Source organism: Choloepus didactylus, chromosome 27, assembly GCF_015220235.1.
Source record: "Choloepus didactylus isolate mChoDid1 chromosome 27, mChoDid1.pri, whole genome shotgun sequence".
Classification (NCBI taxonomy): Eukaryota; Metazoa; Chordata; class Mammalia; order Pilosa; family Megalonychidae; genus Choloepus; species Choloepus didactylus.
The window spans coordinates 6,495,834-6,517,485 of record NC_051333.1 but is presented as its reverse complement, the minus strand read 5'-3'; the positions used below and the strand labels follow the sequence as shown (position 1 = coordinate 6,517,485).

At 55.3% G+C, this 21,652-nt stretch overlaps 1 protein-coding gene and 1 pseudogene across 1 annotated transcript; both read right to left on the bottom strand.

Moving 5' to 3' along the window:
* Positions 1 to 1,003: 1,003 nt before the first annotated feature.
* Positions 1,004 to 4,819, bottom strand: LOC119521267 (kallikrein-14-like). Its single transcript, XM_037819356.1, has 5 exons — positions 4,771 to 4,819; positions 4,044 to 4,215; positions 2,175 to 2,428; positions 1,858 to 1,994; positions 1,004 to 1,280 (listed from the first exon to the last, which is right to left on the bottom strand). The coding sequence occupies exons 1-5, from the start codon at positions 4,808 to 4,810 to the stop codon at positions 1,116 to 1,118; spliced, it is 768 nt and encodes a 255-aa protein (XP_037675284.1). The 5' UTR covers positions 4,811 to 4,819; the 3' UTR covers positions 1,004 to 1,115.
* Positions 4,820 to 14,009: 9,190 nt separating this feature from the next.
* On the bottom strand, positions 14,010 to 20,731 carry LOC119521256 (annotated as a pseudogene).
* Positions 20,732 to 21,652: the final 921 nt, after the last annotated feature.

Here is a 21,652-nt window from a genome sequence, read left to right as displayed (position 1 = left end):
CTGAAAATGTGCCAACCGGTTCTTGCAAGCTAGCACAAGCCTGCCCTCTAGCCTGTGATTATTGACTTTTTACTCATAGGGACTCTACACTTTACTTAAAAAAAATTATTTTTTAAGAAATATTTTTTTCTCTATATCTTACTTTGAAATTATTCTTATTGTTTCTTGTCTGTCTCCCAGTCTAGAATGTAAGCTCCATGAGGGCAGGGATTTGACCTGGCTCGTCCACAGCTCTCGCTCCTGTACCTAAAACACTGGCTGGTGCCTAATCGGTGCCCAACAAATAATCCTGGATGCGTGAAAGTAAGAAAAGAGAATAAGATTCCTAACCCAGAGGTTTCATGTACATTAGAAACAACACAATACGACAATGCATGTTTTCCAGGGATGTGCGATACTCGAGGCCATTCATGTCTGAGCCTGTGGGAGGAAGGGAACGGAGCCAGGGACAAAGGGTAGAAGCAAATAAAACAAGAGAAGGGCTTTGCCAGGACTTGAACTCCAGAGTGTGGTTAACATAACTCTCCTCACCTGAGACCCGATCTAGAAAATAGAGCATTTCCATTTGCGTAATGTTTTCCAGGAAACAGGGCAGGTCCTCCTCGCTGGGGACCTCAGGAGCCCCTGACCATGGGACACACGGGACATGGAGATGGGCAGTGCACGGCAAGGTGGAGCGTTTTCTTCTCCAGTGGGGGGAGCAGACCCCCAGGCCGCTTGTCCGAACACTGCTCCTGGCTGGACACCGCAGGGCCACCATGCACATGTTTGCAGAAGGAGTTAAATGAATGGATGCGGGACATTTGGGATTATTCCATTTTTATTTTTTTAGAGCCACAAGGAGTCGTGAGAGGCGTGTGCTCTGGGAGAGGGTTCCAGTTCAGACTTCACACCCCAGTGCTCTGTGCTTAAGGGATCTCGAATGAGGATGGTGAGGCTGTGTGGGTGGGGGCACAGCTGGGGAGGCAACGCCGGGAGAAACAGTGTGGGAGACGGCGTTCCAAGGCAGGGGTACCAGCCAGGAGGTGGGGCTGTGTCCCGGGGTTCCCAGGGCTTGAGTGGGGAGAGGAGGGTCCGGGAAAGCCCGCGAAGCCCGCTGAAGTCAAGGTGCAGGGTCACGCTGATGACCCTCTTCCCCGGATCATCTCCTGGATCCAGTTCCGGTATCTGCACAGGTTGGTGTAGACCCCGGGGTAACCAGGCAGAGCGCAGCGCTCCATCCCCCAGGACACGAGGCCCTGGAGCTGTCCGTGGCACACGAGGGGTCCTCCAGAGTCACCCTGAGGGGAAGGGACAGGGATGGAGACACAGATGGACGGACAGCCGGAGCCCAAGAGGCAGAGATGGGGAGGGAGCCGAGTTGGGGGACAAGGGGACGCTTCCTTCCCTCTCTGGGCCTCTGTCTTTGACCCTGCCTCTATTCCTGGGTTCCACCGGGCCCCACTCCATCTCAGCTCTGTCTCTAGAAGACTTTTTGTCTCTGTTTTTGCACATCTTGCTGACTCTGCCCCTCTCAGGGCTGGACAAGGATGTCTAGGGCCTCAGCAGTGTTCCAGCCACCATGTGTCCTAACAAGGATGACAGAAGCAACCAGAGCTAATTCTAACAGCTCCCCAAGGAGGTGTGTTCCCACTTGACAGACGAGGAAACTGAGGCAGGAGGGCGACAGGTTCATCAACCAGGCTCACACAGCTGGGAAAAAGTGTCGCCGGGCTCTCAACTGTCCCTCCATCCCTGGGGACTCCCACCCCATCGGGACCTCTGCAGATTTCCAGGCCCTCAAGACCCTGTGGTGCCCAAGCCCCAGCCTCGACAAGGCCCCCTTCTTCAGCTCCCATGGCCCACTGTGACGCGTACCTGACAGGAGTCCTTCCCGCCCTGGGGGACCCCTGCGCAGACCATGCCGGCAGTGATGGCTCTGGAGTAGGCTTGCCGGCACGCCTGGTCTGAGAAGATGTCGACATTCACGCACTGCAGACCATTGGGGTACCTGGCTGGAGGACACTGGGGGCTGAGGACCTGGGTCTGTCCTCCCACAGGACCAGGGAACCCTGGCTCTCACACCCCCTCCTCCCTCAGACCCAGGGGTCCAGGCCCCCAGCCCCTCCTCCCTCAGACCTGGGGGTCCAGGCCCCCAGCCCTCCTCCCCTAGCACACAGGAGTCCGGGCCTCACCAACGGGGCTGGATATGGTGCCCCAGCCTGATACACGGCAGGTGGTCCCAGCTCTGGCGCAAGAGTTGGCCACGCTGATGGGCTGCACAGCCTTCCCCAGACGGGCGGGTGGCTGTAGCTGCAGCAGCATCAGGTCGTTGTCGTGGGTCTGGGCGTTGTAGCTGGGATAAATCACCTGGCGAGCCACGTTCAGCACCTGCTCTGTGGCCTCCCATCTCCTCAGGTTGTGCTTGCCCAGAGCCACCCGAAGGATCCTGGCCCATGACCCCCAAGAGTAGCCTTGCTCAAGGGCTGACCCGAGACCTCCCACCCCACCCTCCAGCCAAGTTTCCTTCCTGGCGGTGAGTTTTCCCTCAAGTCTAACCTGCTTCTCTCTAACCACAGGCTGAGAAAAACCTGAACGCTTGTGTCCTTTCTCATGACCTGGGTATTCTCTCTTGGCTGAACCCTGTTTTCCTCCCTTCCTTCTTGAGTGGCTTCCTGGCTTCTGACTTGCATGTAAGGTGATGGTTGTGAGTTCCTGGTTTAGCTCCAGAGTCTGTGCAGAGTCTATGCTTTGAGCTCTAAATGGTACTCTAGGCTATGGCTCTAGGCTGTAAGCCAGAATTAATATTCTAGAGCAGGCTCCAGGGTAGCTCCATCTTGGATATTATCTAGGGGTCTGGATTCTAGGCAGTTTGAGTTTTGGGCTCTAGGCTATGGTTCTAGATTGAGTCTGGATTGTGGCATAAATTCTAGACACTGGTGTGAATTTTAGTTTTAGAGTAGGCTGAGGATTCTATATTGTACAATGGATTATGACCTGGACTCTAGACACTGACATGAGTTCCAGCTTCTGGGTTGAACTCTGGGTTCTAGATTAAGCTCTGGTTTGTGACTTGAGTTCTAGACACTGGTTTGAGCTGTGCTACAGTTGGGCTCAAGATTCTAAACACTGGTCTGAGCTCTTGATTCTAGGCTGAGCTCTGTTTCTGATTGAGTTATAGTCTATAGTCTGGGCTCTTTGTTCTAGACTGGTCTGAGCCTTCAACCTCAGGTTGGGTTCTGGGTTCTAGGCAGAGCTCTACATTATGGCCTGAACCAAGGTTCTAGATGCTGGTTTACATTCTGGATTTTGTCTCCCAGACACTGGGCTGAGCTCTAAGATCTAGCTTCTAGATTAAAGTTCAAATGGTGGCACTGGATCCAGGTTATAGGCACAAGGTGAGTTCTGGGCTCTAGTCTGGACAGTGGCTTCTAGGCTTGGGTCTAGGTTCTGGGTTCCTGCCTAGAATCTGGGATGAGCTCTGGGTTATATATGGGGCTTGAGATTATAGTCTGCATTCTGAGTTTTAGACACTGTGTTGAGGTCTGGGTTCTAGGCTGTAGACTAGGGTCTCAATTAAACTTTGGATCTGGAACTGGTTCCACATTCTGTTCTCCATTTTCAACTCTGAGATTTATGTTCCAGCTGCAAGCAGGGTTCTGGATTTACAGTTGGACTACAGGTTCTGAACCAGACTCTGGGTTCTAGGTGTTCTGATACTGTTCCCAGTATGGAACGGATTCCAAATCTTAGTCTGTATGCAAAGCTTGGCTCTGGATGGATCTCCAGGTTACATATCAGTTCTAGGTTCTGCATGAGACCTTAAGTTGGCTTAAGGGTTCTAAGCTGTCAACCTGCTTTCAGAATCTAAACTGAAAGTTCAAGATTTATGGTTGGCTTCCATGTTCTGAGCTGTGTTCTTGGTTCTAGGTTCTTATCTAGATCCTAAACCAGTACCTGAGTACCACATTGAATTCTAATCTGGAATCCATGTTCTAAGCTGAGCTCTGGGATTCTAGATCCTGGGATGCACTAGAATCGGGCAGAGGGGGTTGGTCACTCACGGGTAGGCACAGTGAGCAGCAGTGATGGCCCACTTTTCTGACAGCAGGACTGCTCCGCAGAGAAAGCGACGCCCGGGGCCTGCCAGGAGAGCAGCCTGCCACGGCTGGGAGTTCTGGGTGCAGGTGTAGCCACCAATGATCTTGTTCTCATCCATTTGGTTCTGTGCCATGCCTAGGAACAAGCAGATTGGGGAAAGCAGATGAACAAATGCTCCCCAGCCCTCAACTCTCCAGATCTCCAGGGCTCTCCCTCTTAACCCCTCTATAGCAGCTGTTATTGGACCATAGCCACCTCATCCAGGGTTGTGCTCCAGCTACCACCCTTGATTCCACTCTCCCAGGTCTACATTCATCATCACCTTTCACAACACGCTGCACTCCCCTCACTGGTCCTTCCCTAACATATTCAAGGCGCTCTCTGTCACTTCCATAGACCCTCCCAAGCCCACTCCCTTCACCACGTCACAGCCCTGCTGTGAGCCCCTCTCCCCATCATCACCCTCCACCATCACTTCTGATCATATCTGATGCATCCCTTTCAATAGACTCACTCAGGACCCAAAATCCCCCACAATAACTAATTTATTTCCTCCTATAGCACACCCCCTGTAATTTCCTGAAATCTCCACAATTCAGAGCTTACAGCTGCTCTCCCAGAGCTGGGATCCCCACACCTCCCACCTTCACTCTCTTTCTCTGGGCCACCCATGAGCGTCCTGGTTCTTACCTACAGCCAAGATTTGCAGTGCTGCCAGCAGGAGCAGCATCCTGGGGGTTGAGGGTCACGGGTTCTGGTAAATGGGGAGAGAAAGTGAGAGTGAAGGAGGCTGCAGGACACAGGGGCTGAGAGTCAGCACAGTGGGAGCCACTCCCTCCGAGACACAGAGACAGGCACACAGAGGCAGTGGCCAGAGTCCCAGAGACCCAGAGAGGGGCTGGGGGCTCCTTGGTGGTGTGGGGGGACAGTGCTGGGCAAGGCTGAGGCCCTGCCTTGCTGTGAGGAGGAAGCTGGGGTGGTGTCTGCTCCCTGGCCACAGGACACTGGGCCTTATATCCCTGGTCTGGGCAGCTGGCCCTGCCCCCCGCCCTTCTTATGACATTTTTTTTAATTGCCTGGTTCCCGTTCCAGGACTCCCTGGTCCTGCAGCCTCCCTCCCCTCCCCAGCTGAGAAGTAGCCACAGCTGTTACTGAGGGCCTGCCCACATGGAGAAGGTGCTGCAAGCTGGGAGGGAGACCCCAGGGCAGGGTGGGCAGGGAGGGCCCCCATTCCGTCGTGGTAGGTTCATGACACCAGGGGGGTCTCGGAGGAAGATGCTGGAAGGGGCTGGGAGGCAGAGAGAGGCAGCCGAGGGAGGTGAGAGGCTGCAGTAAAATATGGAGGTGGAGAGACAAGGAGAGAGAGAGTAACAGAAATCAGAAATACAGGCACAGCAAGGCAGTGGGGAGAAAGCAGAGGAAGATGATGAAAGTAGACGGGGAACAGAGAAGGAAAAAAAAAACAGGACAGGGGGAGAAGGTGGCACAGAGACAAATTCACAGAGAGATGAGTGTAGAAAGGTGGCGAGAAGGGAGGGGGCAGCAGAAAAATAGAGGGAAAGAGGTGAAGACGGGAAACAAACAGAGGAAGAGAAAAGGTGATGAGAGAAGAAAGGCCGAGCAACCATCTCTTCCACCATCCCCAACAGCAGCAGCAAAGAAGCCAGGGGGGACGTGAGACGGAGAAAGAGGCAGTGAAATAATGGAAGAAAGAGAGGAGGAGGAAGGTACAGATGCAGAACAAGGGCTGGAGAAGAGGGAGACGGGGAGGGAGGGAGAGAGGGATGGAAGAGAGTGGGACCCAGATGGAGGAGAGCTGGACCCAGAGAAAGGAACAGGGAGGCAGGGATGGAGAAGGGAGGGTCAGGGGCCGGAGGTTCCCACCCTGGGGCAGTTCCTGTCTCTTCTGCTTTCTTATTGTGGGGTCCTCATAGTCCTGAGAAGTGGGGGAGCAGAGACTCCCACAAGAGAAGAGAAGGTCAGTGCCAGAACTGGTGTGTCCAACTCAGGCTCTGCAGATGGGTGGGGGGAGAGACCCAGAGAGGGGGATGGAGACCCAGAGGGGGGGGGGACAGGGACCTGGAGAGAGAGGGGGACAGAGACCCAGGGAGCGGGGGGCGGAGACCCAGAGAGAGGGGGGACAGGGACCTGGAGAGAGAGGGAGACAGAGACCCAGGGAGAGGGGGACGGGGACCCAGAGAGAGAGGGGGACAGGGACCTGGAGAGAGAGGGAGACAGAGACCCAGGGAGAGGGGGACGGAGACCCAGAGAGAGAGGGGGACAGGGACCTGGAGAGAGGGGGAATGAAGACCCAGGGAGAGGGGGACGGAGACCCAGAGAGTCGAGGACGGAGACCCGTGGCTGCTGCACAGACCCAGAGAGTGTGTCAGATACCCCAGGGTTGTGCAAAGATTGGGGTGGGGGGCAGATTCAGAGAGGATGGAGGGCACAGGAGAGACAGAGTGGGCAAGGTTGGGATGGGTGCCAGGCAACCTGAGGGGCGGCCCTGGGGCCGGGGACCCTCCTAACTCAGCCCCTTCCTCGCCTGATGTCCTAAGCCCCTCCCCCAGCCTCTTAAACCCCCTAATGATTGTAATTTGTCTCGGGGCCTTGGCAGCTCCACCCAGACCGCACCGCGCGGTGACTCAGGAGGCCCGCCTGGCTCGCCGCCCCTCGCTCACCCCGGAGCTGGCTCCCAAACCACTTTCCTGCCAGGCTGTGCCTGCCCAGCCTTTCTCTGCTCGGGTGCCTGCCTTGGCTTCTGCTGGGAGCTGGTCCTTAGCCCAGCTCTGTCTGTCCATTGGGGACCTCGCTGTCCGAGCAGCGGCGTCTGCATCCACACACCTGCGTCTCCGGGTGTGATTCTGCTCCCTGCAAACTGGTTCTGCTAACGGGCCCTTCTGCTTGAGCTGGACATCTCAGCGAGCTTCCCTAGGAGTGTTCGTCTCCTAGACCAGAAGGCCTTGGTGGACGCAAAGAAACTCTCTTTAAATAATTAAATCTCTGGTAGCACAGGGGAGCTCCTCTGTGTGATGGCACGGTGCTGCATCTTGATTGGGGTGGTGGCCGGACAAATCTACACGTGGGAATAACTGCACGGAAACTTGCGCACACGCACAAGTTAAACGCACAAATAAAAATGCAATTAAAGGGGGTGAACTGGGGTAGGAGCTGCAGCCTCCTTAACAGGGTGGAGACAACATCCATTCCCTGGTTTTGATGCGGGACTTGAGTTATACAGGATACAAAAATAAAAAGTTAAAACAATACATAAAAAAGACTTTCACGGTAAACACAACTGCCTGCCCCACTCTGAGCAGAAGGCTTTGATTTGACGGACTCGAGGGGCTCCCCGCCTGAGTGGAAGGCTCGGGAAATACTGTGCGGGTGAGCCCAAGGCGGGTGCTGTGGTGAATAGGCTCAGGCAACCACCGTAGAGCTCCTGGTGACACGCAGACCCCATCACGGCCATCCAGACCCCACGCAGTGACTGCTGGTCACCCTCCCACCAGATGCTAACTCCTGGGGTGTCTCGCCTCCTCTTTCACCCACATCGCCCAGCCCAGTGCTGCCTGCCATGTCAGGGGTGCCCCATAAATATCTGTTGTATGAAAGAATGACCAGAGTCCCTGCTCTTAAGGAACTCACAGTCTGGTGGGAAAAGGCCAACAGGGCAATGGAAAGCTCAATCTGTGTGATGCGTGCCCTGATGGGGGACTGATGGGGCCCCAAGAGGGGTGAAAGAGCTCCCGGAGGGTGTGCTAGCTAAGCTGAAGCCTGTGGGTGTGTAGGAGCTCGTCGGGGGCATGGTGGGGGTGGGAAGGAGGTGAGCAGTTATGAGTGGAGGTACCAGCCCCACCGAGCAGGGGCCCCATGACCCAGGGGCTTGGAATTTACCCTGAAGGTGATGGGAAAAGAGGAGGAGAGCCCCTCAGGGTCTCGCTGGGGCCCAGGGCTGGAGCTCAGGAGAGCCGCCTGGTTAGACGGTGATCAGGAGTCACCAGCAGAGAAGGCACTGGAAACCAGGGTGTGTGTCGAGCCCACCCAGAGAGAAAACGTGCAGAAAGCAGTCAAAAGAGGGGCATCTGCCCAGGGACCCCAAGCCACAGTTAGGGGATGGTAAGAGGCAGTTGGGGGGCTGAGAAAAGAAGTGATTGGAGAGAAAGAAGGAAAACCAAGAGTGTGGTGCCAGTGAAGCCAAGAGCTTTTTAACGAAGGGTGGCACCAGGTCTAACAACCGGGAGGCTTGTGGGGAGCCCACTGGAGTCAGAGAGGTGACTGTGACCTCAGACAGAAAGGATTTGGTGGCGCCGGTGGGGTGGGTGCCGGGGCAGTGGGTGGAGAAGCCAGTGGAGTGGAGACCGCTGGTGAAGACAACTGTTAGATGCGAGGGGAGGAGGAGGAGAAGGGGTGTTTGACCAGTGAAGGCTGTTTATGAGAAAGAAAAGAGTTGATGATAATTAGAACAAAAACAAACGCTCACGTTTATGGAGGGCTTCACACAAGTCAGACACCCTGTTAAATTCTTTAGGTGAATTAGCTGGCGTCCCTCCCTCCCTCCCTCCCTCCTTCTCTCCCTCCCGCTCTCTCCCTCCCTTTTTCCTGCCGGCCTTTTCTCTCTTTCCCTCCATTCAACAACCATTTATTTAGCCCCTAACGTATCAGCCACAGTTCTAGGCACTGGGGATAGAGCAGTGAACAATATCAACCATGTCCTTGCCCAACTGATGCCTATATTCTGGAAGGGGAGGCAGTTGACAAAGTAAAGAAATACAGTCCATGACATCACAAGTTGCCAGTGGTATGAAAAAAGTAAAGCAAGAAAGCAGGTAGGGTCAGGGGAGGCCTCACCCAGGTGACCTTTGATCAAAGACCTAAAGGAAATTGGGGAGGGGGCTATGGGGATATCTGGGGAGAGACTGTCCCAGACAAAAGGAGCAGCACGTGCAAAGGCCCTGAGGTGGGAGGGGGTCTGGAGTATCTGAGGACCAGAGAGGAGGCCAGTGTGACTGCGGCGGAGTGAGGCGGAGAAAGGAGGAGATGAGGGCAGAGGGGTCATGCAGAGTCCAGACTCCACTGGGTAAGTACCATCTTGTCCCCATTTGCAGACTATGAAACTGAGGCCAATAGAGGGGTCATGGCCGGCCTGAGGTCTGCAGCTGGTAAGTACAGGAGGCAGGACGCAAACCCAGGACTGCCTGAATCTACAGTCCAGGCTCCTACATCTTCTGTCTGTCATCTCCCAAGACAACTGCCAATTTTATTGGAGCACTGATTTCTGTGTCTGTCTACCACTGTTTCGAAGCACTTCACAAGCATTCACTCACTGAATCCTTCACAGAGTCGAGTGAGAAGGTAATCTTGTTATCCTCATCTCACAGATGAGGAAGCCACCACGGAGACATTAGGTTACTCGCTCAAGGTTGCAAGGTTACACAATGCCAAGCCATGGCGCCATGATTCCATGGCAGGGAGCTCTTGACAACCACAGGGGGGCGAAATGCCCGGGAACAAAGGAGTGGATGGTGCAAGAAACCTTCGGAAGGTGGGACAAGCCACAGACAAGAGGAAAGACGCCTCTTCCATTGTTCCAGGAAGGAAGCAGGAAAGGGTGGGGGAGAGGCAGGTGCGGTGTGGCCCAGTGGCAGGAAGGCACGAGAGGGTGCGTCGGATGGCTTCTGCTTTCTCAGGGGAGACAGAGTCCAGGTCATGTTGAGGGGCACCTACCTAGGTGGGTGGTGTTGGGGTGTTGAGGGTAGAAGACCAGGAGCCCAGGGGAAATTGGTGATCATGGCTTTGAAGAGGCACCATCTCTGCCGTTGGGTGATTTCTTCTTTCTTCTCCAGCAGCCTGGGTGCTGGCAAAGCAAAGGCACGGGTGGGACTGGGCAATGGCAGGTTTGCCATTGATGCTGAGATGGGGGAGCAGAGGATCGCTGGGGGTAAATGGGTGGACTGTGGGGGTGTGAGGACAGCAAGGGCTTGATGGAGAGGCTTCGTGAGGAGGGTCAAGGTGTCTTTTAGGTGGAAAAACAGGTACGGCAGAGCCACCCACAGTGCTGGGAGCATGGGAGGCTCTGGTCAGGGAGTGAGATGTGGGATTTTGTGGTTTCAGAGTTGGAGCCCTTCCAGAAGGAGATAGGGGCCGGGGCCTGACGTGGGAATGGGTGGCGGAGGAAGTGGTCTCTGGCTATTTGGAAGTCGTAGGACTCTGAAGCGGGGTGGGGGGAGGTCCTCTCTCCCCAGGACTCCCAACTCCTTGTGTCTGCTTTTGTCTCCACTTAGAATAAAAATCAGTTCTGCAAGTGTCCAGGCAGGTTGCCAAGGGCTTCACACACAGCACCACACTGAATCCTCACGGCGGCTTTATGAGGTTTGGGACTCCCATGGAATGTGTCACACGGAGGAAACCAGGCCCTGCAAAGAGGCAACTTGTACAAGTGGTGGAGCTGGGATTTGAATCCCAGTCACCAGCTCTTAAACACTGTGCCACTCTGTCTCCGTGTCAACGAGTGCAGAGAGTTCTGTCTGTCTTGTTTCCCACTGGGTATCTGCAGAAGGAGCACACAGACCCTCTCCTCTGACTTTCGTGGGACCCCTGCCTGGCTCCTGGTTGGCAATTTTTCCAGTGCGTACTGGGTGCCACGTCTTATTTGATTCCCTCATTGTCCCTGAGAGGAACCCACGATTACCTCCCATTTTACAGATGAGGAAATGGAGAGAAATGACGTCAGTTGTCCAAGGTTGCACGGTGAGCAGGTGGTAGAGGTGGGATTTGAACTCCGGTGTGCCAGCCTGACTCAGTGCCCCTCCACTGTTGACTTCATGGGTCTCTTCGATTACTCAAGCTCTCTCTGGGTAATCTCTCAGATGTCTCTGAGTCAGCACCTGTCTCTGCTCACGTGCCAGTTGGTTTCTGTCACCTGCGTGCCAGGTAGCTTGTGTGTGCTCACCTGGGTGCCCCTGATGCTGGCTCCACAGCTCAACGGCTCTGCCCCTCCCTCCTGCCCCTTCTTGATTGTGTCCCACCCACATCTTTCTGTTTATGCTTCATGGCTTCCCCCACCTTCCCTCCTAGTCCTTCCCCGTCTTGGTAAATGACACCATCATCTACCCACTTGCTTGGGTCAAAAAGCTGGGAGTGGTCCCGGACTCTTCTCTCACTCTCACCTCCCTCTGCCAATTCCTGTGTCACCTCAGCTCCCCTCATCCCCTCTCCCCCACCCTCGTCCAAGGCACCCTGATCTCGCACTTGGACAGCTGAACAAGTACTTGAACTGGTCTCGCTGCTTCCTGGCTCGCCCCTCGCCCCCACCTCCGCCCCACGCCACCTCGGCAGCCAGCGTGTTCTTAAAATATAAACAGTGTCGTGTTCAAACCTGCTGAAAGCCAACGTGTGATGATAAGGCCTAAATGCCTCCCAGACATTCCACGACGGGCCCTGTCCCAGGCTCCGGCCTCATACCCCCGACATGCTGTGCACCCCAGCCTGGCTGGACGCCTTTGTTTCCTTACGATGATGCACACAGTGGAATATTAAAGGAACGTAAAAAGTTCCGAGATGTGCTGCAACATGGATGAACCTTGAGGACTTTGTGTGGAGTGAAATAAGCCAGGCACAGAAGGACAGATACTGCATGATGTCACTCAGATGAGATATCTAGAAATAACAAGTCCCAGAGACAGAAAGTAGCTTGGGGGTTACCAGAAATGGGGGGACTGGGAAAGGGGAGGTTGTTGCTTGGTGGGTAAGGAGTGCCTGTAAATTTGGGAAATGTTTAACCAAAAAATAAGATTACAGGAAAAAAAAAAAAAAAGGAGAGGCCTCTCTCACTAGAGCCCGTGTTTCCCACGAGCAGGGACCTCCTACCACGTTCACTGCGGAACCCCGCTGTGTGGTCTCGGCCCTGGTGCGTGGCAGGGGCTTTGTGGAAACTGGCTGAGTGGGATAATCTCAGAGCCCGTTCCTCCCGGAATCCTCTGCTCCTCAGACCTGATGGCTGCCTCCAATTACCCAGTCGTGGGAGCAACACCCTCACGGAGAAGCCAGTCTTCCTGAGTGGGCTCCAACCCCTTCTGGGGAGATGGCATCGGGCCCGCAGGCAGGGGCCCTGGGATTTCAGCCTCATCAGCCTGGTCCTGCCACGGAGGCAATGCTGCATGCAATATGAATAAAGGGTGCCCCGCGTTTATGTAGGGGCTGTGTTCAGCGAGGCCACCTGCCTCAGCTACAGGGCCCCCGTTCTGCTGAGGATGCCCTTCACCGCCTACCAGTCTCCATTCTAAGACTCCTGCGACCACTAAGCCTCCACTTCGAAGCCCGTGTCTGCTAGGGCCTTTTTTTTTTTTTTTTTCCAATCCCACCCTCATGTCTCCTGCGGTTTCTCCATCAATGAAAAATCTTGGGTTCACGCTGGCCTTCTGCCTACGCGGACATCTCACTATTAAGTCTGCTCAGGAGTGACCTCACGCAGGAGCCCCGAGCTTACAAAACCCCTAGTGCTCCGCGGGATTTCTAACTCTTGCTGGGTGCGTCTTAAATACCCTCCTTACATCTGATCCTACTATTGCAACCTCATTGCCACGGCCTCAGCTTCTGGCCACGGAATCTGTTCCCCGATACGACCCCGGAGGGAGCTTCCCGACGCCCAGAGCGGGTCCACTCGGCTCGAGGCCTCTCCGGGCGCCGCCTTCTGGCCGCTCTCCCCAGCTGCGCTGCGCCCTTAGCGCGCCGGGAGCAGCGACCCCGCCCGGGCCCTGCCGCACCCCCTGCCGGGTTAACATTCTCAGTTTAAACACTGGCTCCTTGAGGAAGCGTCACGCTGAGCCAGGCGCCCCGCCTCCGGGCTTCCAGGTGCTCCGACCCCCACTCCGGCATGCAGCCCTCGGGGTTCTGACCCGCCTGTGCTCGGGCCTCCCTCGCCCCCCAGACGGGGAGCCCATGGAGGACAGCAGGAACGGGACCCGACTCAGCTGTCTCCCCACTGCCTGTGCAGGGCCGGGCCCTGGGACGGGTCCGGAAATGTTTGCTGAATGAATAAAGGATGATCCCATCCGTTCTGGGCCCCCCAACCTTCTCGGCTCCCGTCTCCGTCAAGTCAAAGCCGGGCCCCCGTGATCTGGCTCCCCGCACCGATCACCTCCATCCCCCCACTCCGAGAGTTTGCACTGGCTGTTCCCTCTGCCTGGAACCCCTTCCTGCAGCCCTGGAACTCACCTCGCGTCCGATAGGCCTTCCCTAACCACCCTATTTAAACACGCTCCCCGCCTCCCTCCCCGCTGGATTTTCCTGCACAGCACTGACCACCATCTGACGAACCATGTGCTTTATTTTTCTCGTTTCTTTCATGTCTTCACAAGGACAGCTTTTCGTCTCTTTCATTCTCTGCTGTCACAAACATTAGGTGCTCATTAAATATTTGTAGAACGCATGAGTGAGTGCATTGGGTCTTCAGGTCATGGAGGCTGTCCCAGGGTTTACACGGGGCCAACCTGCGCCTCCCGCCCTTAGGGACTGGCCTGGAGACCAGGGCGAGGTGGGGGGACCGCGGAGTGCCCCCCCGGGTGAGGCCTGGAGGGGCGGGAGCGACCCCGCCGGGCAAGCGTAGCCGCGCGTGAATGGCGTGGCCACAGCGCCCCCTCGCGGCCAGGCCCGAGAACAGCACGAGCACTCGCGAAAAGCCGAGGCTGCGGGTAACAGTTGCAAACTCTGAGGCCGGGACCTCACGCCCCCAGCACCGTGGCGCATCTGCTCACAAAAGCCACGGGGTGTGACGAAGCTCCCAGGGTCACTCAGCTCAAGGGGCAGCGCTTAGCTTTGAGCTTCGGGTGGCTGTTAGGCACTTGCACTAGGGCATCGGTGAACTGAGACGGGCAGTAACTGTAGCACACGCACCGGATTTAAAAAAAACGTAGCACGAAACAACAAAGTTAAATATCTTGTTGGCAACTCTTTATGTTGTTACATGTCAAGATCATATTTTAGATACATTGGGTAAATAAAATATAATAAAATTAATTTTTTTTTCTTTTAAAAATACGGCTATTAAAATTTTTAAAATTACACATGCGGCTTGCAGGATATTTTTATTGGATGGTGCTGCTATAACCCACAATGGAAATACAGCCATCTCCTAATGGGGGGGGGGGGACTGTTAAAAAGAAAGAAAGAGATTCTTTGTCCAAAGTCACAGGTAAATCGGCATCAGGCCTGCAACAGGAACCCAGGTTTCCCAGCTCCTAGCAGGTGGTATGGCAGAAGGGCTAAAAGCCCCAGCTCCTTTGGTGATTTGCTGCTCTGACCTTGGGCAAGTTGCTTCACCTCTCTGGGCCACATGTTGATCCTTTGTAAAACTGGGGATAAAAGTCAACTCCCCATGTCCCTGAGCTAACGAGGGAGGAGTGCTCAGCACGGCCTCGTGCACACAGCCAGCACCACCCCAAACCATCAACCTTGCTCATCTTGTGTCCCCTAGTTTGTTCTCAGGGCAGCTGGGGTGGTTTTTAGAAAACGGAAATTGGTTCTTTACCCACTCCAGCTCAGAGCCCTCCAATGCCTCACTCACACTTAGAACAAAATCCGAGCCCTTCCCACCCCAAGGCTGGGCATAAGCTGCTCCTGGCTCCTGCCTCCATCTCCTCTCTTGCACTCCTCTTCCACTCTGCTCTGGCCACACGGGACCCCCAGCTGTCCCAACTCGCTGAGCTTCTTCCTGCCTCAGGTGTTCTGCACAGGCGTCCCCTCTGCCCTGGAAGCCCTTCCCTGAGAGAGCTTCACGATTCCACCCTTTGCTTTATTTGGGTCTCCTCTTAAATGCCATCTGCTCAAACAGGAGCTTCCCTGACCTTGCACGGACACTGCTCCCATCTCCCTCTCTCCCTTGCACGCTTTAGTTTTACTTGTGGTCTTCACTTGATGTTACGTGTTTACTGGCTTGTTGTCTGTTTCTCCCTGACTGTGAGGCCCACATGCATAGGGGCCTTTGCCCTTTGTTCACTGCCATGGCCCTAGCAACCCGGGGCTGAGGAGGTACTCGTGAGCATTTGCTGGGTGAAGAATTAACCCTACTGGAGAGACAGGGCACCTGGTACCCACCCTCCAGCCCAATCTAATTAGGAACATGAGACCCAGTGAGCCAGGAGAAGGGGCTGGCATTTGGGACTGGGTGGGGTGGGAGGAAGATAGCAGGGAAGGTAGACCCTGGAGAATTTGAGCAGGGAGATGGGAAAGGGAGGGCATTCCTGACAAGGGAGCCAGCTGAGCAAAAGTGTGGAGGAGGGACTCGAAGCCCAAGTCTCTCCAGGGGTCAGGGAGGAAGCTTCTGGGCATCACACTCCTTGCAGCAATCCTGAAACCCAGGGATCCCTGGCGGCCAACAACCACCAAACGAACAACCAAGGAAGCCACCATTTATTGAGCCGTTTTCAGCAGGGCTTTGACGGAGGGGGGATGGGGTGGAGTGGGGGTAAACCCATTTTCAGGGGAGGAAAGGGAAGACCAGAGGGGGTGAGTCACTGACCCAGGCGCACCCAGCCCTGCCTCCAGAGCCCACCCCTCCGCTCCTCACCCACTGCCTGGGGGCATGAGGAGAGTCAGTGGAGGTGGGGGAGTGACAGTTCCACAGTCTCGGAGAGCTCTGGAGCCAGGCCCGCCTGGGTGGGCACCCCTGGTTCGTCCCCTCTCAAGCTGGGCGACCTCGGGCCAGTGACTGCACCTGTCTGAGTCTCTGTTTACTCAGCAACTGCTACAGCCAGTACAGGCGGTTGTGGTGAAATGAGATGATGCACGGAAAGGGCTCACAGGAAGCACGGAGGACGTGCCACGACTAACGCTGCAAATGACTGAGGTCATCACCACAAGTGCTTATCCCATGAGAGGCCAACAGCAGGCACACAGTAGGTGCTCAAGAAGGGTCAGGGATTGAGCACCCCCAGAATGCTCTGGGGAAGCAGCCTCTTCACCCCCACCGCTCAGGAATTGAGAGCTGTTAGTGCCTCCCGCTCAGCTCCAGATGTCTGGAACCGGATCCCTCCTCCTTTGGAGCCAGGTGGTGGCCTGACTTCTCCGGGGCCGCAGGCACCCGGGCCGCCTCCTCCCCACCTCACAGCGCAGCTGGGCGAGGGAACGCGGGTCTCTGGGGCAGTGGGCGGCCCTAGAAGGCGGGGACGGCCCCGCGCGCGCCCGGCGGCCCCTCCTCAGCCAGCCCGCGGCTGGCCCTTGCCGATGGCCCAGGCGCGGGCGGGCCGCGGTCCAGGCCGTTCCAGGAGGGCGCAGGCCTGGCAGAGCGCGCGGCTGGCCAGCGCCCCGCAGGCGGGAGCAGGCGCCGGGGGGGCGGGGGCCGCGCGGCCGGGGCCAGCGCCAGGCGCTCGGCCGAGTGCACGAGGTCCAGCACCACCGAGGGCCGCGCCGCCTCCAGGCGCTTGAGCAGGTCGCGCGCGTGGCCGCGGAAGGCCTCGGGCGCGTAGACGCACTCCTCGGAGAAGTAGTCGAGGCGGCGGAAGTGCGCGTACAGCACCACCTCCTTCTGCGAGGCCAGCTGCAGCGGGCGGCAGCGCGGCAGAGCGCCCCCCTCGCCCGCAGAGCCCAGGTCCCCGCCGCGGGCCAGGCGCCCGGCGTCGCCCCGCAGGAAGTTCATGAGCACCGTCTCCGCCATGTCGTCGGCGTTGTGGCCTGGCGGGGAGAGCAGATGGGGAGCAGGTGAGGGGCGCGCGGGGGTGCCGGGCACAGGGGGAGACGTGGACAGGGGACCTGGGCTATGGAGACCCCCGGGGTGGAGGCTGGAGGTGGGCACTGTGACAGAAGACATGGGGACATGCACACAGATGCCCTGGCATCAACTTGGGGTGCCCTCATTTGCACCCCACCTATTGCTACCGGGCCCTAGGTGAGCTGCCCTTTCAGGTAGGCAGTAAAAGGTGGCTTAGGCTACAAAAAATAACTGTAATTCAAACTATACACAGAAGTCAGAAAGGTATTTAACAGAGATTCTCCAGAGGGCTGTCATGGTAGGCAGAATAAAACTACTCCCTCATTCCCCCAAGAAAAAAAGATCTCCACTCCAAATCCCTGGAGCCTATGAATATGTTAGGTCAAGGGACAAAGGGGAATAAAGGTTGCTAATCAGTTGATTTTAGACAGGGAGAATGTTCTGTATTATCCAGGGGCCGGTATCATCACAGGGTCTGTAGAGTAGGAGAGTCAGGCTTGGAGATGTGACCAGGAAAGCAAGGCCAGAGCGTTGCAATGTGAGGAGGGCTCCACCCACCCTTGCTGGCTCTGAAAATGAAGAAGGGGACATGAGCCAGGGAAGGAGGTGACTTCTAGAAGCTGGAAAAGCCCAGGAAGTAGGCCGTTCCCCAGAGCCTTCAGAAAGAAACAGCCCTGCCGACACCTCAGCTTCAGCCCAGCTAGAACGGAGAGCCCAGTGGGACTTCTCACCTACAGATCTGTAAGAAAAGTGTGTGTTGTTGATAAGCGTTTGTGGTAATTTGTTAGGGCAGCCACAGGAAACTACAATGGTTGTTGACACAAGCGTCTCTAAGCATGCAGGACAAGGTGTTTGCATTGTCTTTGTCTAGAAAGACCAGGGTGAAAGTTAGCGAATGCTTATATACCAGTTACTGTAAATCTAAAGCTAAGTCTATATCTTATCAACTTGTACTGGAATCTCAATCAGTGGTTCTCAACTGAGGGCAATTTTGTTCCCCAGTTGTTACAACTGGGGAGGATGCTACTGGCCTCTAGTTGGTAGAGGCCAGGGATGCTGCTAAACATCCTTTAATGCAAAGGACAGCCCCCCACAAGATGAAACATCTGATCCCAAATGCCAATAGTTCTGGAAAGAGAAACCTTGGTCTAGATGGTCGAACAGGTCTAGAACTCTGCTCTAATTTCATATAGTCTTAATAGTTCTCTGCCAAGCGACTGCTGCCCACGACCTTGTGACCAGGTATGTTTGCTACTGGAAACTGCATCTGTTTAAATGTTTAGATTTAAATGCTGTGTCTGTGGCCTTTAAGTTGGAAACCACATTAATAACAGGAGGTTGGGTTTGCTCCCCAATCTTGTGATCACAGACCCACTAAATCTGTAATAACTAATCATATGTCTTTGAACACTTAGGGCATAAAAGGAAAGAGTAAAACTTATCTCACAAGTTAGGGATTTATCTGTTGGAAGCCTCCATTACTTTTACAAAGACAATAAGTGAATTCTAACAAATTAATTTTAAAATCCAAGGCAACTTCTCTTCCATACAGACTTATCCTCCTGGTTGATGGATCTAACAGCCCTGTGACGGAAGGATTATTCTTCCCACTTTCACCTGAGGAAGATAAAGCTCAGAGCGATCAAGGAATTTGTCCCAAGTCCTGAGGTTATGCAGGAAGTGTGCAAATCAGTGTATGACCCTCAGTCTGCCCTCCGCCAGAGTCCAAGTCTACCTAGGGGAGTGGGGGTGGGAGAAGAGACAGACCCAGAGGTACCTTTAACCTACTGCCCCTCATATGTGTTGATTCTCTTTCCTACAGCCATCATGTCAACTAGACAATAGCAGCTGCCTCCCTCTTAACTTGGTCTCCTTGGACTGCCGTTGTCCCCTCCAATCCATTCTCTCACTATGGCCAGAATGATCTTTTCAAAGCAAAACTGTCTTCATGTCACAGACCTAACTGAGCCCATCACTGATTTCTCTACTGCCCAAAAGATGAGGTCTGAACTCACCAGAGCTGTTTCCTCTGTCCCCAATCCCTATCCCCCTCATTGTTCACCTCGAGCCTTCAGATCTCAAAAGACTTCCCTGACCGCCCCTTCCACCCCATGTCATAAGGTCCTCTTTTTACAGGTACATATAGTCTGTGTAATCCTCTGCAATAACACTTGCAATGGTTTATATTTGAAAACTGTGCAAAGGTAGGGACTAGATCTGTACTTGTGCAGAGTTGTATTCTCAGTCTCAGCTCCATGATGATGATGATAGTGTATGGGTATCTTCTATTGTTTACTCCTAACTCATCTAATTGTCCTAGGTCCATGAGCTAGGTTCCATTAATATCCCATTATAAAGAGTAAGCAGAAGTACAGAGGTCAAGGAATTTACTGTGGCCACACGATTTGGATCTGGCACACAGTAGAAGCTCAGTAACTGATGAAGGAATGGATGGGAGAGAGAATGAGAGCTATCAAAGACCAGAAAGGCCTGGGTTAACAGGCAGAGTTGCTTTTTAGAGATAGAGATGGATTCTGAAAGGAGACAGCTGGAGATTGTGAGACCAAGGATGTTAGAGACAATTAAAAAAAGATAAAGAACTAGGGACTCTCCCCACTTACCCCCTCTACTTACCAATCTGTGTAGACCAAGATGGTGGCCAAGACCCAAGAGCCTTGGTGATGCCCGACCCAGCCCCAACCCGGGCATGCGCAATCCCGTCTGGTGTTAAGAACACTGTGGAGCCAACTTCAAACCAGAGCATGCGCAGATGCCCAGCTCCTTTTTAGCCTCCACCCCTTAAGACTTGCCCAGGGTTTCCCTTTCCACTTTTTGGGCATGCGCTCAACTCCCTCCAAGCAGCATCGCACGCTTGCGCCCCAACCTCCTTCCGGTTCCACCTCCGCACCGTTCCTCCCACTACACCCTCCTTCGCGCGCATGCGCTCACCCGTTACGATGTGCGTGGCGCCCACGAGGCGTGCCCCTTCTTCCAGCGCGCGGCGCCGCAGCACCCCGCAGAAGGTGCAGCAAGCACGGCTGCGGCCGGAGCCGGCTGTGCTGCGGGCTATAGCGTCCATCGTCCAGCCCCCGAAGAGGTCCGCGTAGGCCACGACGGTGAGCGGCAGGTCCCAGCGCGCCGCCTGCCGCCGCACGGCCGCCAGCGCCGCGTCCCGGTAGCCGCCGATGCCCTCGTCGACGGCCACGAGTTGCAGCGAGATGCGCAGGCGCGGCGCCAGCTCGCGTAGCACGTGCGCAAGCACCGTGGAGTCCTTTCCGCCCGAGGCGCCCACGGCCACGACGGCGCCGGGCGGCAGCAGGCGGCCCGCGAGCACCGTGTGCAGCACCTCGGCCTCGAAGGCGGCGCAGAAGCAGGCGCCGCACAGCGCGCGTCCGGAGCGGGGCCTGCGGAGGGCGGCGCGGGCCGCGTGGCAGGAGGCGCAGGGCGGGGCCGGCATCGCGGGGGTCCCGGGCGGCAGGGGTCGGCTTCGGGGCAGGAGAAGAGAGAGAGAAAGCGGTGAGGATTAGGCCAGCTTCACCATTTCCGGGGAGGCCACCCCTATTTGCAGCCCCGATTAGAGGGACTGGGGTGCACACTGTCTTCTGGCGGGAGGCTGGCTGGATCCCCAATGAAAGAAGGTCTTGGACACGAGGTCTACAGGGCTGCTCACAGAGCTTGGGATGGCACAGCAACTCTGAAGGAAAGAGGGAGGCCACTCAGAGAAGGAGGATAAACTGGGAAAGACAATCGGATTTCATTCTGCTAGCGGGGGGAGGAGAGGCACTGTCTCCAGGAAGGGGTCAGAACTGCATCCTCGGAAAGGCAGGGCGATGGCCTCTTCCAGGCGAGCCGGGGTTGACAACTGTTTTGGGGGTGGGGGAACTGAACTCAACCCTGCTCTGGTATCAGAGCTTCCCACCCTGGGTTCTGTGGCTTCATGACCTGCCTCTGTCCTCCTTCATGTCTCCTCATTCCCCCTCCAACCTCTCCCTCCTCAAGTCCTGCCTGCCTGGCCAACTCATAAAGCCTCCAGGCTCCACACCCCCCTCCCCCCCAATCCCTTCCCAGGCCGAGCCACCATCATCACCAGAACGAACTGCTCTGCTAGTCTCCTCGCCAGTCAGAGCAGGTCACACTCTTCCAGAATTTACAGTAGGCTGAATTCTTTTATGACTGTATGTGACTTTACGAGGGCAAGGACCACTGCGACTTAGATGTCTAACAGGCATTTTGAAACCCCAATTCCTGCTTTCTTCCCCTAAACAGCTTCTCCTGCAGTAAAGGGCAGCTCCATCCTTCCAGTTGCTCAGGCCAGAAGCCCTGGAGTCAGGAGCCTCACTCCCCCTGTGGGTCACTAAATCACAATGTCCAGCCCTGAGCCTGCCTCCAAATGCCCACTGAAGATCCCCCTGGGGCATCCTCAGACCCTCCAACCCCAAGTGCCCAAATAGAAGGTAGCAAATTCCTTTGACTTGAGCTTCAAGAGATTCAGAATCACCGTCTCCGTATCTGCCACCCTAGCCTGAGCACCATCTTCCTCCTGGGCTATTGCAGTGCCTGCTGGTCTCCCTACCTCTCCCCTCATTCTCTCCCCCCAATACACGCACATTATTCTCCACATAACAACCAGGGAGACCCTGCCAAGTCAGTATCTTTTCAAAATCCTCACGTGGATTTCATCTTGTTACAGTGGCTCTGTAATGGATTTCATCTTGTTTTAATGGGTCTCTTCTTGCTATAGTGGACCATTTCTCATTATAATGGAGACTATCTCCTAATGGATTTCATCTTATAGTGGATCTCATCTTGTAATAATGGATCATTTGTTATCATAACAGATCTCATCTTGCTATAATGAATGGCCTC

What these genes read in the sequence shown, in the direction of transcription:
- LOC119521267 (XM_037819356.1), bottom strand. Translation starts at nt 4,810, where the DNA reads ATGCTGCTCCTGCTGGCAGCACTGCAAATCTTGGCTGTAG. An exon ending in ACTGCAAATCTTGGCTGTAG is followed by an intron (nt 4,216 to 4,770) that starts GTAAGAACCAGG and finishes GCTTGTTCCTAG; the next exon opens with GCATGGCACAGAACCAAATG. An exon ending in GCGGGAAGGACTCCTGTCAG is followed by an intron (nt 1,281 to 1,857) that starts GTACGCGTCACA and finishes CCTTCCCCTCAG; the next exon opens with GGTGACTCTGGAGGACCCCT.